Below are 18,478 nucleotides of genomic sequence, written 5' to 3' on the forward strand. Positions count from 1 at the left end.
CTGTCTCTCTAACAACAAGTTGTTTGAACTTTTTTTAAATAGTTTAAAAATTTGAACAGTTGTTTAAAAAGTTTAAACAATAGTTGTTAGAGCGACGGGCTTAAACAACTTGTTTAAAGTTTTAAACAACGTTTTTACCGTATATTGCAATACAGAATAACACTTTGTGTGTGTTAATAAAAGTTGACAAAACAGATACTCTATTACATGTAGCATGGTTTCAGCTCATAAGTACCAAAGTATTTCTTAAATATCGAATTGCAAAAAATGAAAATCAAATACAAGGTAAGCATAAAACAGGCATTTTGTTAATCACCTATGTCATAATTAAATCGAAGAACCCCTTACCCTAAATATACTCTTATCCACATCAGACGAACCATACAAGAAGCAGACATAATGACATTATCTGAACATCTTTACAAACTTCGTTCGAACATGCATGTATTAAATCAAAACAATTATATACTTAGGTAAAATACAAATAATATAATATGAAACAGTAACAATAGCAAGTTAAATAAAAATACATGTTCTGTCTTTTAACGAGAAAAAGTTCTATTTTTTTTATGTTTGTTCTTTCGATCCAAACAAAGTATCATCACCAAGTCAAGTCAATATTTCAATCAGGGATTCAACCACTATTGTTAAACATCAACTATGTTACTGTTTTTGCAATACCACATCGTGATCTGACATAGGACATTTATTGCGTCGTTTTATTGGCTGAAAAGCACATGTTTATGATTGTTACTATGGTAACCATCGGGCAGATAAATGGACATGAAAGAACAAATTGACTATCCAGAGTGTGATTAATACATTTATACATGTATAAGTTTGATAAGTTTTCAGTAATATGTTCTTTGATCATCAATATGTGATTGACATCAAATGACTATCATTTGACCAATAAGAAGGCGGGTGTTTCATTCAGATAGGTTTCATCAACCTTGTACAATGACATTAAGTCTAAATAGTTGTCTAAACCTTGTCTGGAAAATGGAGCAAGGGGCATTTAACATGTCCGCCAAGTAGCAGTGACTTTGCTACTCTCGAAAGCATTTCATTAATAATTTGTTGCCCCACAATTTTTCAGATCTGATAATTTTCCTTGATTTTGATTGGCTAATAAATTATCTGGTGTACGTTTGACAAAAAGACTCTGTCACAAGAAACATCCACCAGGTCATTTTATGAAACGATGCCCAGATCCTACATGGCGGCAGTCAACAAGTAGTTAAAAACAAGGTGGTTCACGAACCACGAGTCTCACCTGCTTTCGCGATCATTAAAAGATGCAATATGATCTTTTGACCTCTATATGACCTTTGACCTTATCATCCTAATCCACACACATGTGGTATTACCCAAGAATCATTTGTACCAAGTGTAAACACAATTGATGCAGAAATAAAGAAATGAGCGATTGAAGAAAAACCTGAATTTTTGACCCCTTGATGACCTTAGATCCCACTATCCTCAACAATGCACATGTTGAATTACCCGATGAGCATTTTAATGAAGGATGATCAAAATTGATGGAGAAATAAAGAAATGAGAGCAAGTTGAACAAAAATTTCAAAAAAGATGAACATGCTCTCAATTGTACCGAGTTTGAACACAATTAGTGCAGATATAAATAAATGAGAGCAAGTTAAACAATAAATTGAAAAAAGGATGGATATGACCTCTTATCACTTGACCTTTTAACCCCTTGTAGACCTTTGACCCAATTATCCTAATGAACACACATGTGGTATTAACCAAGAATCAATTTTACCAGGTGTAAACACAATTGGTGCAGAAATAAAGAAATGAGCAATTGATGAAAAACTTGACCTTTTGACCCCTTGATGACCTTTGACCCCACCAAGACACATGTTGTATTACACGAGGATCATTTTAATGAAGTGTGATTAAAATTGATGGAGAAATAAAGAAATGAGAGTATGTTAAACAAAAACTTCAAAATAGGGTGAACATGACCTCATATCATTTGACCTTTGACCTCTAGATAATCATTTTCATGGGGTCACATGTGGTATTACCCAAAGATGATATGTACCAAGTATGATCATAAGAGACATATGCCGAACTTCATGCGAGACAAAAAAAAGATGAAATATCAATCAAATTAATTTGCTTCAGGTAGGCCTTTTTTTGTTTGAAATTGTTGGTAAGATTTGAAACCAGAACATGGTCATAGGTCATTGACCATAACTGACCTTTGAACTTGATATGAACAGAAAAACATGTAAATTGAATTAAAATGATATTTTCTATCAGAAAAGGTTATTTTGATACCACTAGATTCCTTGACCTCAGAAATAGCGGTCTGGGTGCAAAATTATTATGCTTGGTTATTTAGAAGCCGAGATATTGCCGAAAACCCCTTTTTACGGCGGCCATTTAAAAAAAAATCCGAGATGGCGGCCACATAGGGGTCGGTGCAAATGAAAAGTTTTTTTATCTGATATACCATAACGTTTCCAAAAATGTATAGTTTTCAATTTCTCCAAAAATATCCGGCGAAAGTTACAATTTGAACACAGTGAACGAGACTAATATGTATGGAAAGTAATTTTAACATTAATCCTTATTTCTCGGTATTAAGATATTGAAATTCTGTATATAAATGATACATTTTTATTGGTGTCAGGTGGGGGGGGGGGGGGTGATCGCTAATAATTATGTACAACAATGCGCTTCAGTGGCACCGAATGTGCATTATTATGAACATCCTCTTTTGTAAGAAGCAACATCCTTTCTCCATTCTTGCATCTTCTTCATCCAGTTTGAAAATCTATGTCTCCATTGTCTTTGGGAATCATCAACTGATTCTACAGGAATCAATGAAAAATAGAACAAAAGATAATTTTTTATAGAGTAACATCTGCAATGATACTTTCCATTTATTTCAAAGATGATACAAATCATATCTTAATCGACTTTTTAAGTCTTTTGATAAAGCTTACTTTCAAATAATGCTAGTCATTTTCATAACATAAAAAATGATGACATTGATATTGATACAGTATATAAATGGCAATACTGTTCAATCATTATGCCTCTTATTTGACGCGGGTATATTCTCGTACATGCAACATGCATACTAAACATCGATCACGACAGAGTTTATAAGTAAAAATAATATTACCGCCAATCGTGTTGCGTGGAACTTACTTGTCGAAACTTAAGTTTCGGGAAATAGGTATTCCAGAATTGGCATTCACTCGCCTTGTCAGCCCTGCCCTCTCCTAACTGGACATCTAATATCTTGTGACGTAACTCTGGGATTGTAAACTTTGGCCATCCATAGACTCCTTTGGTGGGTGCGACGTCTGCATCCGATTGGCTGGGATTGCTACAAGAAAGGGAACAATGTATAAAGAATGCTAAAGGGGGTACATGCATAATGCGATGTGAAGTTCAACCGCTATGCTTAAGACACCTTAGTTTCTTAATTGTTTTCTTTCGATGGGCATGATGAGGTGGAACGATTGTGGTAGGGTAATTCTTTGCTCGATAATAAAATGTGGTCACAATCCTGGATGTGTTTGAACTGCAATGATATTCACGTTTCTACTTTCATTTGAAAAAAAAATCGCAACAACAAAATTCGCAACAATACCCTGTCTTGGCGAAGTTAGTCCAGAATCGCATCATGTCGACTGCAAGTTTCTTCTCATCGTCTGTTACGTTTTGACCGTGGACATTGTCGAGTTGGTCTATGAAAGGTCCACCCCATACGTAAAATAGTTCCTCGGCGTGTCCTGCACCTAACCATGTGGTAAATGGTACAAGACCAGCTACATGGAAGTAGCTCCTGTAGTCAGATCAGAATTAAAGCCTAGTTTACATTCCTGGTAAATCAGCACACTTCCAAGCGTTAATTTATCAAAGAGAGACAGGAATTTAAGCGTGACAGTTCGAGGTAGGTAATTGCGGTTTTTGTAGCTATAAGCATAAAAGACCATGGCCTTAATTGGAAATCGTTTCTAATCCCTAGATGTCTTTTTTTCAGAATGTCGAGATTTTGGATCCAGGCGAATTGTGGAGAGGCGGACTTATGTATTTTAGTAAAATAAGTGGAATGCCTCTGACAGTCTCCCCTGCATTACACGATTCAATAGAGCAGCAGTGCTGGCTTTGAAAACGAATTTTTAATAATCATTCACAAAAAAACACCATTCATAATGATAATAAAACACTATAATCATATACCCTAAATGACCTTAGACATTGATCATGTGACCTAAGACTCGTGCAAAACAATTACCATTTCGTCCTTGTTTCATGAACTAGATCCATAAACTTTCAAAGTTATAATGGCAATTTAACAATCCCCTAACATGTTCATTGACCTTAAATGACATTTGACTCTGGTCATGTGACCTGAAACTCACGAAGAGAACTCTTATGACCAAGTTTCTTGAACTAGACTCATAAACATTCAAAGGTATGGCATTCCAACAATTACCTCTAACATGACCACAGTTCATTGACCCTGAACGACCTATTACCTTAATCATGTGACCTGAAAATCAGGCAAAATGTTTAGTGATAGTAATTGTGACGAAATTTCAAAACTTAACCTTGGTTAAGATTTCGATGTTAATTCCCCTAACATGGTATAAGTCCATTGACCCCAATGACCTTTGACCTTAGTCATATGCCTTGAAACTCAGGTAGGATGTACAGTAATACTTGAATATCCTTATGTCCATGTGTCATGAACTACGTCTATATACGTTTTAATTTATGTCATTTCAAAGACTTAACCTTGGTTAAGATTTCATGTTGACGACGCCGCCGTCGGAAAAGCGCCTATAGTCTCACTCTGCTATGGCAGGCGAGACAATAATGTATTAAGCTTAATCAACTAATTTGGCATGATTGTTAAAAATCGATCTGTAGCTTTACTGTTTTTCATTAGTGTGAATATTAACATTGGAATTATTGTAGCTGCTTGCTAGTTCTATGGTAAAACTAACAAACATCAAAGTAGATATGTTTTCGTCTTAAAGCTATTATACGTGTAGATAAATCATCGAGCCGCTACATGTGCTATAGTAGCTCCATGGAAAAATCGTTAGATGGACTTACGTAGTTGTAACTGGGTAGTTGAAGACATATTTATAGACGGTATCACCTGCAGATACATGCGCCCTTAGGATAGCATCTGTAGGACACTTAATGGTGAAATCCCCTACTGCCTCCGATGCTGACTGAAAGTTATCAGAGTTCGGATCATCTGCAATAGACCAGTCAGTGTATTCATGGAGTACAGCATCTAATAGTATATCCATGCTGTCCGGGGAAAGAATGTTTTCGGCTATGAGTGTAGTCTCAAGGTATTCCTTCAATTTGGACTGGTTGAATGGTGGTGGTGTTTCAGAGGAAGCGTAAGGCCAGAAATATCTATGCCACATTTCATATGTGCCCTCGTCTGTTGTGATTCCAGCCAATATTGATGCTTTGTTTAAGTCACCGTTGGCATAGAGATTCATCGGTGTGTCTTTCAAGAAGACGCCATCTACATTAACACGATAGGACTGGTCGTACACCTGCAAGCAATTACAATCAATGGACAAAATATGAGTCAATTGGCCCTCAGTGTCTCTTGTATCATTCAGAAGAGGAAAATGAAATAATATTATTAGATTTAAAAAAAATGTTAGGATATTAAATAATCATTACAACACATGTTTTTCATAAAAGGGCTGTCACATATGACAATAAACCACCCGTATGCCGAGGTACGTATGGCACTTAAACCGTTTTCAGTTGTTCCAACTTGTTAACATTAAGGATCCGGATGTAAGGATCGGATTTCGACATATAGGCTCCTTCAAATATTCATGTGTGACAGCCCTTATAATAGTGTGGTCTTCCATTGAACTCTTCTACACGTCTTTTTCATCGGTGTCATTGACGTTAAAAGGTGCATAATAACAAATGACTACTTCCAACATCATCATTATACATAACCGATTATCATGCAATATATTCATTATGTTCATCATTGAATGATCATTAACCTTACCAGCAAGATCAGCATCACATGCACATCTGCATATAAATGTAGGCCTATCGTTTCGCACCAATTTAAAGGACAATTCCACCCCAACAAAAATTGATTTGAATAAAAAGAGAAAAATCCAACAAGCACAGCACTGAAAATTTCATCAAAATCGGATGTAAAATAAGAAAGTTATGACATTTTAAAGTTTCGCTTAATTTCAAAAAACAGTTATATGCACATCCTGGTCGGTATGCAAATGGGGAGAGTGATGACGTCATCCACTCACTATTTCTTTTGTATTTTATTACATGAAATATGAAATATTATAATTATCTCCTCATTGTCAAGTGAAACAGTGATTAATTCCTCCCTGAACATGTGGAATTAGCATTGTTTAATACTATATGATTCAGTTAAGTCTGTCCCTATGGTCAAATCTGTAAAAAATGAAATATTGTATAATTCAAACAATAAAAAACAAAAGAAATAGTGAGTGATGGTCATCATCGACTGACTCATTTTCATGTCACTGAGTTGTGCATATCACTGTTTTGTGAAAAATAAGCAACATTTTATAATGTCATAACTTTCTTATTTTACATCCGATTTTGATGAAATTTTCAGTGTTATGCTAGTATGATTTTTCTCTATTTATTCAAATCAACATTTTGCTGGGGTGGACTTGACCTTTAATCAGATTTCTGATTCGGTGAACATAACCTTCTACCCCAGCCCCACCCCTCTCTCTCTCTCTCTCTCCCGCTCTCTCTCTCTCTCTCTCTCTCTCTCTCTCTCTCTATATATATATGTGTGTGTGTGTGTGTATATGCCCTCCCTCAATAACGACAATATCAACCATTTGAAAATGCAACAAAATAACGACGAAACGCAAGATGAAATACTATTTTTTTTTAAGCGTTTTTATATTGATTTAGACAAGGCTTGAAAAAGATGTTTATACGAAGTGTAGAAAAGAAAAAAAGTAAACTCAATGAATCATTATTATCATATTAAAAAACACGAAGGCAAAGAAGATGGAAGTATAGATTAAACTCGTTATGCGCAAGCTCATAAATTTCTTCATAAACTGAACATGTGCAGATGGTTTTTCTTCTGAATTTAAACAATGTCGTAACAAGGGATTTTTTACGGGGGTGTTATTTATAAATAGTGGACCGTTTAGTTTCGGATCCAGCTTTTGCCATTGGGAGGACCGGAAATATTTTCATCCACATTTGCCCCCAGAAAAGTGCAAAACCCGATAAAGGGATGGTGTGAAATCGGTAGCCCCCTGAGGGAGTAGGCTTTGCTGTGTCAGCACTTCTTTATATGAAGCTGATGGAAAAAAGGAATACCTTTCCGTCTTAAAGTTATTTCAAGAAAGTAAGTTTTTTTTTTTACATAGCCAAAATACAATTTAGCCACGTCAATAGTCAATAAGAAAATAGGTAAAATGTATTTATTCAGCAGCCCCCTGAGTGGATAGACTTCGCTGTGCCAGCACCTCTTTATATGTAGCTAATAGAGGAAAGTCTAGTACTCTTTTGTCTCTAAGTGGTTTCAAATGAATAAAAGTGGCTTTACTACAAAGCAAAAACGCCTTTTCCCTCAATAAGTGTTTCAAAGTGAATTCTTCATGAAATAGGCAAAATTTGGAAAAGGGGTGGGGTGAATTTGGCAGCCCCTGAGGAAGGTAGGCGTCACTGTCCCAGCACTTCTTATATGTATCTAATGGATAAAAGCCTACCTTTTCTTCTCCACGTGATTTCAAAGAATATAAATTAATTTACTATACATGTATATAGCAGAAACGCCTTTTGCCTCAATGAGGCTCTAAAATGGCGAATTTTCCAAGAAATAGGCAAAACACGATAGAGGGATGGGGTGACTTCGGCAGCCCCCTGAGGAATAGGCTTTGCTGTATCAGCACTTGGTTATATATAGCTGATAGAGGATGAACTATTCTTCCGCCTCCAAGTAGTTTTAAGAAAGTATAAGTGACAATTATATAGCAGAAACGCCTTTTGCCTCTCTTCGGTTCCAAAATTTCCGAGAACTTTCCGAGAAATAGGCAAAATACGAAAAAAGGGTGGGGTGACTTCAGCAGCCGCTGAAGGGGGTATAAGCTTGTGCCAGCACGTGTTTATATGTATCTGGTAGAGATATTCCTGATTTTTTGTCTCCAAGTGATTACAAAATAATACAAGTTGCTTTTCTGCAAAGCAAAATAAAAAGGCCCTTTTCCCCAATGAGACTCCAAAATGGCGACTTTTCCAATAAATGGGCAAAACCCGATAAAGGGATGGGGTGATATCGGCAGCCCCCTGAGGGAGTAGGCTTTGCTATGTCAGCACTTCTCTATATGAAGCTGATAGAAAAAAGGCATACCTTTCCGTCTTCAAGTTATTTCAAGAAAGTAAAAGTTTTTTTTTACATAGCCAGAATAACATTTAGCCACGTTGGGGGGCTCCAAAATGCACGATATTTTTTTATAGTCAAGCTATAGATAAGGATGGGGGTACCTTTGACAGGTTCTTGCGGGACTATGCTTTAAGTTGTCCGAACATAATTATATGCCACATGCATTTGGGGGGTGACATTCTAGGCACCTTCTGAAATCATGAAAAGGATGAGTATCTAAATAAACAATCGATGTGAATGCAAAGCGCTGAAAACGTTTTATATACAATGTGTAGGCCTTCTGATAAGAAGGGGGGCAGATCAAAGACCGTTCGTTGGAATTAAGGAATGGGATATATATCTCGCTAATTAAGTAATATGAGCTGATTTTTTTTATTCAACACTTTTATTGTAACCAGGGTCGGGATGTGTATCTCGCTGAAATAAAATAATGAAACTCGAATCACGAGCAGAATAATTTGTTCATACTTGATTGACTTAAAAACTGAACTTTTTCTTAAATATTCTCTTGAGCAGATAATTGTCCCATTCATGGCAGTGTGAGCGCGGAGGGCGTGCGATTTTGTTTGTTTATCTGCTTTATGTAGCGACCTATTTATTTATTTATTCATTCATTAATGTTTTATTTATAACATGTGATAAAATAAGGTGGAGGATAGTCCGATTCAGTTATAAAAAAATGTTTTAAGACGGAGCCCTCCACCACTGATTACAAACATAATATAGCACATAAACATGATAATATAAAATGAGCATAATTTCACTCATTATTTAGCACCCCATTGGGTGCTGCTATTGTACCAACCCCTTGAGTTCAAATTTGCACCTAATTTCTTAGCGTGTAGGGTAGTAAGAAGTTGGTGTATAATAATCCTAATTTAATATTAATCTCGCATATCTATTTTGTAATTTGTGTAGTTTGGAACTTTGGATAGATTTGTTTTTATAATTATCATTGCGTGGTAAAATTGGAGCAAAATATAAGGTTACAAGAGTTTCATGAGGTATTAAGGACTTTATGCGGCAAATACATCCAGTTGTTTGTGATATCTTGGTATTTATATGTTTTATATGCTTACACCACGCCAGTTGTGAGTCAAGTAAAACGCAAAGTGTGTTCTTCGTTTCTTCGTTTTCTCATTTTTTTTTCTCCTTTCCTCCTCCCCTCCCCACTTTCCTTTATCCTTCCCTCCTTTTTTGTTGGCAAACGGCGTGGTTCGGGACCCCCCCCCCCGGCTATTGGACTGATCTACAGTCTTCTCCCAAGGTTCCCAATGACAAGTACCTGATCTGCTACTGTATATAGATCCTTGGTTTCTACCGCCTGCAAGCATGCTACTAGATCAGGCATGGATGTCAGGTTACAGCCAAATGCTTGTCCTATCTTTTTAGCGTTCTCCACCTCTTTCTCGGGGTTATCTTCAAAAGCCCATCCAGCGTTTGCTGTACCACTCTAAAAAGAAAGGGGAAAATAATAAGAAATCCGAAATTAAAAAGAAATTATGTCTTAATCATTTAGCAAAATATTATTGCTATTAATTTCATAATTTGATATGAAATTTTATTTCAACAAGGTCGATTTCCATTGAATTGTCATTAATGAAAGGACTACAATACTTGATATCTAATCAACATACATCACTTCAAAGCATATTAAAAATTTAACTTTCTGTTTAGGCTAGCACCCTGGGTGTCCAAAAGAAATATCTATGTTTAAGAGTAGTAATGTAATTAAATATGCAAAATAATTTTCTGATCAATTTAATCAATTTAAGATTAGACAAAAAAAAAATTCAAAGATATGTAGGCAGCATTCATACCTGCATGATGCCTTGCTGAAACAATCCACGACTAAGATTTGAAAGCAGATGGAAACCCACAGAAGCTGAACCACAACTTACTCCAAATATTGTTATTCTGTTTGAATCACCACCAAATGCTATACACAAAATATTGGTAAAATATTACGATCTTCCATCATAAAAGTTATAAATGATAAAAAGAAATGCAAAATTTTAAAACATAGTTTTGTATACCATGTTTCGATATGAAAAATTGAAAGGGAATTACATTAAAAATCAGTCCAGGTTATTTCCCTTTTTAGGGCAAAGTGTGAATTTATCCACAAAATATCCCTGATTTATTTCTTCTCTATATATAGTATTAATCAGACAACATATTGCCAGTGGCGCCGTAATGTAGTTTTGATCAGGTAAAGCATATATAGGAGGGACTGACAATTCCGTTTTAACAATAGTTTAACCCTCAATCCCAACTCTTTGCCGAACGTTTCGGAGGCACTATTTTTATGTCCCGAGAGAAAGCATGCTTTTAGTACAAACTTTTGAGAAAAAAAAATTACATGGTTTTAACATCATTTTTAAAAGAAATTATATGGTTTTTAACATATTTGTCATACATTCAAAGCACCAACTCTTACATAATTAAAACGTAAATCAAACGTGCTTTTTTTTTAATTATATACAACGAGGATAGTTACTCTTCCTTCATTCTTTGTACGATTCTATACATTAGGAAAGATAAGAAATAAGATAAAGATGTGCTTATTAATATGTATATGGTATACAAATTTGACTAAAGACGAATAGGAAATATTCTGGGGATTCGAAAATGCTACAATGAGATAATATTGGAGCTCGAAAATATTCCGGTGCCGAAAATTGTATTCCACAAAGTTAATGTATTATGAAATGTTTGTATACCTATATGATTGCATTCTGAGATATGGAAAAAAGAGTCATTTTTTATTTTCATTGTTTTTGCAAATATAGGCCCAAATCTTAATTTTGGCCCATATGTAGGTATGTTTAAAAACGAAATCAGAAGTTAAAAAAAAATACCATTGCCCATAAAATAATATAACTAAATTATAATCTATGATACCTTCAATATTAGATTTAATCCATTGCCCATAAAATAATATAACTAAATTATAATCTATGATACCTTCAATATAAGATTTAATCCATTGTAAAGCAGCAACTTGGTCTAACATTCCAATGTTGCCAGGAGCTGCATCGCTTTCTGAAAGAAGAAAAACATGACATGAAGCATTATTAACAGCAGAAGAAAAAAGAATCGTGTTTTGTCTTATAATTGTCTTATACCTTAATATACATCACTGAATCAAGCGTAAAATTGGGTTGACCACACAATATTCATTTCATTTTGTAAAACGCTAAGTTTATATATTTTTTTAAAATTAAATCAGACCACCAAAACCAAACAAAGACTTCATAAAAATTATTACCAGCAGAAAGAAAGGAATATTGTTTTGCATTATAATTATCTTATACCTAATACATCACTGAATCAGCGTAAAATTTGATTGATTTCATATTCACGTCTTTGAAAAAACGCTATGTTTATATTAAAAAAATGAAATCAACAAAACCAAAACCGGGATTTCATACAGAATGATGCTGGTATCCACGTATCTGTGTAACTGAAGTCTTTCCTCTGATCAAAACTGCTTTCACCATACACCAAACTTTATTCGATAATATTTGACAAAATAGTATGGCGATGCAGCTATTCTATCAATATCAGTATGGTATGGGTGTTTCGTAAGGCTGGCCGTATGTACGCAGGAATTGACATAGGACTGGCGACTATTATAGCTATAGCATGCCCCCGAGCATGCCAAACCAGATTCTCAGTCATTATATTCCAATAAGCCACAGTGTACATCTGATCTATGTAAAATAGATGTAATATTTTGTTGTTGAAAAACACGTAAATGAAAATTCTATTCTAAATTAACAATAAAATTGATTAGGGTAAACGGAATATCTCTCCCTTTCAAATTATGTTAAAGAGGGGGAAAACATTGAAGTATCTCATAAACTTACGTAACTTACGATCAACTTTATAAAAATCACTTATAAGGTGTGAGTTTCTCGCTTTTGTTCTTACTGGTAGTGAACGTTGCAAATACCCCGACACGGTAGTTGATGACGACCACGATAACATCCCCAACGGCAACCAGTGGAACACCGTAGAAATCATAGCTCATGGCGGTTCCACTCGCAAATGATCCACCGTGAATGTACACCATTGTTGCAGCTCCTTTTGGCTATTTATGTGTTATTATTAAAAAGAGATATTCGCATTCAAATATAAAGGGAACTGTTACGACGTAATACTCAATAATTATGATGCCAAATAACTCCCAATGGCGACAGTAATAATGATATAACTACTATTACTACTGCTACTATACTACTACTACTACTACTACTACTACTACTGCTACTACTACTACTACTACTACTAGTGCTGCTGCTACTACTAACACTATACTACTACTACTACGAATGATCATGATATTATTTGTGCCATTGCGATTATTATCATAATTATGTGTTTGAGAATCCATGTAAGCATGCCAATTTCTGCTACCTGGCTGCAGTAATTCATGCAAATTTTCTGTGAAATAAATACAATTGTTGAAAATATTATTATCATTTCATCATCATTATTATTATTATTACTATTATTATCTTATCATAATTTTATCATTATTATTACTGGTAATAATGATGATGATAGTAATAACAAAAAAATAATAATTAACATACAGAATATATGAGGCGCCGATTGTCTCATTTTGCCTACTCAATGACCCACTATACAGTGCGTATCAAAAAAAAAGTTTACACTTTGAAAAAATCCTGTAAAATTATACATTTGTAATATCCTGACGATTTTTCCACATTTTAACATTGGTACAGATCCAATAAGCAAATGACAATATAACTGTCGAAAATTATTTCCGCTTGAGTGAGCACCGCTTACTTTTGAAAAGTTAGTGAAAAGTGATTTGAGCAGAACTTTGAAATAGTTATGCGAATAAAAGTAGACCTTAATCATGAAGAACATGTGGAATTTAGCTAGTAAAATTGATTTGAAGATATATTTTACCTTTTTTGACTTGTTTCCTTGCCCAAACAACTTCGAAGAGTGCATTTTGCCCCACCCCACTCCCCCACACACCGAGGCCATCGTGACGATATTTGCTTTACACTGAGCTGTGATTTACATGGAATGCCTTAAGCTTGATTTTCATTTTGTTAATCATTGCCAAGCTTGGGAAAAGTGTGGAGAAACGAGTATTAAATAAAAAATGAAATGTAAACCCACTTTAAATGATAAAAACTTAGTGAAAAAATGCTGAAGATGTCTGATATAAACTTTTGTTCAGATTCAGGTATGTCCTCAGATCCAGCTGGCACAAAAAAGGTATTAAGGTTGTGCTTACTAAGTGTTGAAATTTAAATTTGGGTGGCAAAATTGTTACAAAATGCTTGAATGTATCCGTTTTATTTCAATTGACTAAAAGTGCAAGGGAAATGTATGAGAAATGTTTCGCAGAGTAAGTTTGATTTCGCCCTTTCCCCTTGACACAGCGTAAAAACGAGCATTTCTGCGCAAACAGATTTCTGCGAGCTTTACAAAAATGGACAGTGCTCAATCAAGTGTAACATTCTGACAAAACTTTTACTTTCATTAGATAGATGAGACCCAATCCCAAGATTATATGTGAAAAAATTAACCACATGTTGTATATTTTTTAATTCCCAGGGCTTTTTCGAAGTGTAAACTTTTTTTGATACGCACTGTAGAGTACCAATTGGAAGTGTGACTGTAGTTACCATGATGTCATGGCGGGCTGATTCTAAACAGAGTCGCAGCTGACGATCGTCTGTACACATTTGTATTTGAAAATTGACTCGTCTGAAAAATAGGTTGCAAGCGATCAAATTCCGATAGCAGCCATTTTCTCATATGAGAGACACACGCTTTCATTCGGCGGGTTCATTTGTTTAGAACCAGGCCGCCATGACACCAATGGCAACTGACGCCAACTGACGCCATCGCTTCGGTACTCTATTTCCACGGCTTTTTTTTTTTTGCTCTAGCTGCTAAGGGTGCTTGGTGCATTCTGCATTCAGGAAATTACTCCTGCCGGGTATACCCATTACCTAATAAAGGTAAATGTCGCTTCCAGAACTCAGTGCATATGAAGTTCACCGAAGTTAGCAAGGTTTCATTCTTATTTTAAGTCGGTCAAAAAGATAAACGAAACTTTAGATTGTGATTCGACTAAATTATTGTAGTACAGTGAATAATCACATGATGGATTGGTGAAGGGGTGCGACCCATTGCAATTTTTGAAAGCGTGGATGGGGATTTATATTGAAGATTAAAATGAGAGCAATCCAAACTGATAATATCATTTATATGCGAGCAAAAAATACCAGAGGCTAGATAGTAAAATGTATAACGGCTGAAGTCCATTTTCACTACCATTTATGTAAGTAATTAGGAAGAACATGTATACAAAGTCTGGTCCTTCTTATTCAAATTGTCATTATAATGCCTGACTTGCAGACTTAAAATGTTTCGCATTTTCATGATTTTTTTAACATGTTTAACTAGGTAGACACCCCGGTATTTTCTAACGAATGAAGCAAATCAAACTAGAACAGTAAACGTTCATAGGCTACAAAGTAGTATATTGTACCATCACCACCAAAACATTAGGGACTTTGTGTAATACAGGAGGGGAAAGATCCCGAGAACTCGAGAATGTTGAATACAATATGATTAAATCGGAATTAAATTTATCATCAGGATAAAAATTGCATTTTAAAAGAACGAAGCAACGCAACCGTCCTGCATACGTTGTAAGCGGAGATACCATCATTTCAATTCGTATTCTCGGAATTTTTCCAGTCCTATAACGCACATTCCCTTATACGCATGATATAAACTGCTCTATACATAACAGCATTGCAATAACGTTTGTTACAATAATGCTTATGATGGTGATGATAATAATAATAATAAAAATTATAATAATAATAACAATGACAATTATATTATAAAAATATTAAAAACAGTTAAATAGTGCCTATTCTTAGAAAAGTACAAACGCTTTACAAAGAGAGGGAAATGTATTTACAAATAAACAAAACATAAATGTATAAATACATGTATAATTATATTAATGGGAATGAAAATTAAAGAACAATGAAACACCAAAGTTGATCGTAAATTAAATTTCCAACTGGGAGGTTACTTGGTGATCTGTTTAATGTGCTGTTGATTATGATATATGATTATAAATACCTTTGGATTGGGGGCATACACGTTGAGATAGAGACAATCTTCATGTTGACTTGCTAAGTATCGAAGTGATGGAGCCTGAGCACACGCTGGTTTAAAAGCCGTTGCATTGTAATCACCAGACCACGGAGCTTTGAGAACAGGAGGCCTAAACCGTTCTGGTGGCTCAGCATATGGTATACCCTATTTCAAAAGGGATTGTATGATGAGTTAATCAGTACTAAATTTGATATAGTGAAGTGTATTTTGTATCGTTTTCAGGAATATGATATTTTTTGAAAATCGTAGACAAAGTTTATATGCACTGTAAGATTATCAACTCGATCAGTGTCATAAGTCAGCAATTTGTTTTTTAGTCTAATGATTTTCGTTTAGATGAAATAAATAGATAACAGTCATGAGCGCTTATATCTATTAGTTTATTGTATTGTATATTTTATATACTTTGGAGATACAAAATGAAATGAATAGAACATTATTATACGTTGTCTCCTAAAAAAAAATCCCGTCAACGGATGAATAGTGGTAAGCATATAATTCTTTAAATCGTAAAGTTTTGACAACATCGCATCTTTGTACAAGTTAATATGGTGCATTATTCGCTTAAAAATGTACACACCAAAGTTCTGATAAAGCTAGATAGGTGACAAATTAAATTATCTAGCTCAATATTACTATTCAGCGATAAATATTCATTAAACCAACGCTTTTCGATTATCAGACATTCCAAACCCAGACTGTCTAGATATAACTGGATGTAAAATGAATATAATGCATCGTCTTTTGAACCCGAGTGTTGGTTTTTCTCTCCGATAGCTACAATCTGCCGATGTTTTTGGCAAGAAATATAAAAGGAATGATTTAGTTCTTTTTTCAAAGTCAATCCTTTATGATTAGGTCTAAAATTGAACAAGATTTCTTTTGAAAGTTACACATTGATATAATTTTGTTTTAAATTTTTGTGATCGCCTCACCTGGAATACGTCGACGTACTTCGTTATGTTTAAGAATTCATTCTCATCGAATAGCACCGTTTTTCCTACGACGACTCCTTGTGAGACACTCCTTCTCGGAGACTGTGCTGACGTAGTCGAAAAGAATACGATTATTACCAACACTTCGAAATATTTAGCCACTTCCATCTTTACGCTGATTTACGCCGAATCGTAAATTTGAACATCTAATGCTAAGAGGCAATTGTATAATGAAAAAAAAAACACGGTGTACACGCAGGCAGTGATACGGAAAGAAATACAGTAGCGAGCTTTTGTGTTTGCCACAAAAGCGCAATTAATTATTTGCCTATGAATTCCGATATATTCTATAATCTTCACCAATACCATACGTCAATGATGTCTGCCTGATGTGAATTCGTTTTAATCAAAGTATGCATGTGATTGGAAACTGATTGGCTAGGCACATTGGCCGGTACTTGAGGTGAAATCATGGACTTAAAGGGGGATGAAACCTTTGGAAAAAGTAGGTTTGTGTGGAAAAAGAAAATCAAAGAGTAAGATCTCAGAAAGTTTGAGAAAAATTTGAAAAATAATGAGAAAGTCATTAGCATTTGAATATTACAATCACTAATGGCATGGAGGTCCCTCCGTTGACAATGCGACAAAGATGTGTGATGTCACATGTAAACGACTTTCCCTTTGATGGACTAAAAAATACCCCCAAAGTGTCTCTTTCTACTCTTTCTTATGGTGATACAAACTCTTTATCCTGTATATATGTATTCTTTGACAATTTACATTACATGCTCTTCTATATAGAAAGAATACATGATCTACTGATAGATAATGATCTGAAGTTCAAATGATCATAACTTTCTTATCATTCATTCATTTTTTCTCAAACTTTCGTTGATCTGTTTCTTTGATTTTTCTGTTTCATACAAGCTATCTTGATCGAAAGATTTCATTTTCATTTAATGTAAACACAATAAAGGAAGACACAAGGGTTTGACAAAAAATTCTTTGTTATCTACATTGTCGAAAATACTAGAAAAGATTATTTATAAAAGAACTATAAATTTTCTCAAATCAAACAATATACTTTCAAATTCCCAATTTGGATTTAGGGAAAAGCATAGCACTACACATGCATTATTGAGTTTCATTGAAAAAGCGCCACATTCAATCGATAAATCTTCTCATTTAATTGGTTTGTTCCTGGACTTCTCCAAGCCCTCGACACCATTAATCATGATATTTTACTTAACAAATTACATCATTGTGGAGTGCGTGGGAAGGCCTTGGAGTGGTTCAGGAGCTACCTCTTGAATAGGAAGCAATATGTCTTTTTAAACGGGTGCAATTCTCAAATGAAAGAAATTAATTGTGGAGTTCCACAGGGTAGTCTTTTAGGCCCGATTTTGTTTATAGTTTATATTAATGATTTCTGTAGATCATCAGATGTTATTTCTTTCATTCTCTTTGCGGACGACTCTAACTTATTTTTTTCACATAAAAATCCTCTTCACCTTGCTAATATAATCAACCCTGAACTAGAAAATGTCACCCAATGGATAAGAGCAAATAAATTGTCATTAAATCTTCAAAAAACAAATAAATGTTGTTTAGCAACTCTATAAATACACTTTCTGTTGATATTATTTTGGATGGAACTCCCTTGGAAAATGTATCCCATATTAAGTTTCTTGGAATAACACTCGATAATAAGCTTTCATGGAAATTCCACATAGATAACATATGTAAAACTATTTCACGCAACATTGGTATAATTAACAAGCTTAAATTTTGTTTACCATTATCGTCCCTGCTTACATTATATTCATCCCTTATATTGCCTTATTTAAATTATGGAATCTTAGCGTGGGGTAATACACAACAAACACTCTTAGACAAATTACTC

General features: G+C 34.6%; 1 protein-coding gene across 1 annotated transcript; it reads right to left on the reverse strand.

Annotated features, from left to right (window-relative positions):
* Window positions 1-221: 221 nt before the first annotated feature.
* Window positions 222-16,854, reverse strand: LOC129255794 (cholinesterase 1-like). The gene is made up of 10 exons (XM_064097858.1): window positions 16,576-16,854; window positions 15,605-15,784; window positions 12,386-12,545; window positions 11,417-11,494; window positions 10,270-10,388; window positions 9,735-9,902; window positions 5,110-5,570; window positions 3,635-3,829; window positions 3,187-3,367; window positions 222-2,843 (listed from the first exon to the last, which is right to left on the reverse strand). The coding sequence occupies exons 1-10, from the start codon at window positions 16,741-16,743 to the stop codon at window positions 2,790-2,792; spliced, it is 1,764 nt and encodes a 587-aa protein (XP_063953928.1). The 5' UTR covers window positions 16,744-16,854; the 3' UTR covers window positions 222-2,789.
* Between the last annotated feature and the right edge of the window lie 1,624 nt (window positions 16,855-18,478).

This window comes from Lytechinus pictus, chromosome 3 (assembly GCF_037042905.1).
Source record: "Lytechinus pictus isolate F3 Inbred chromosome 3, Lp3.0, whole genome shotgun sequence".
In the NCBI taxonomy this organism is placed as follows: Eukaryota; Metazoa; Echinodermata; class Echinoidea; order Temnopleuroida; family Toxopneustidae; genus Lytechinus; species Lytechinus pictus.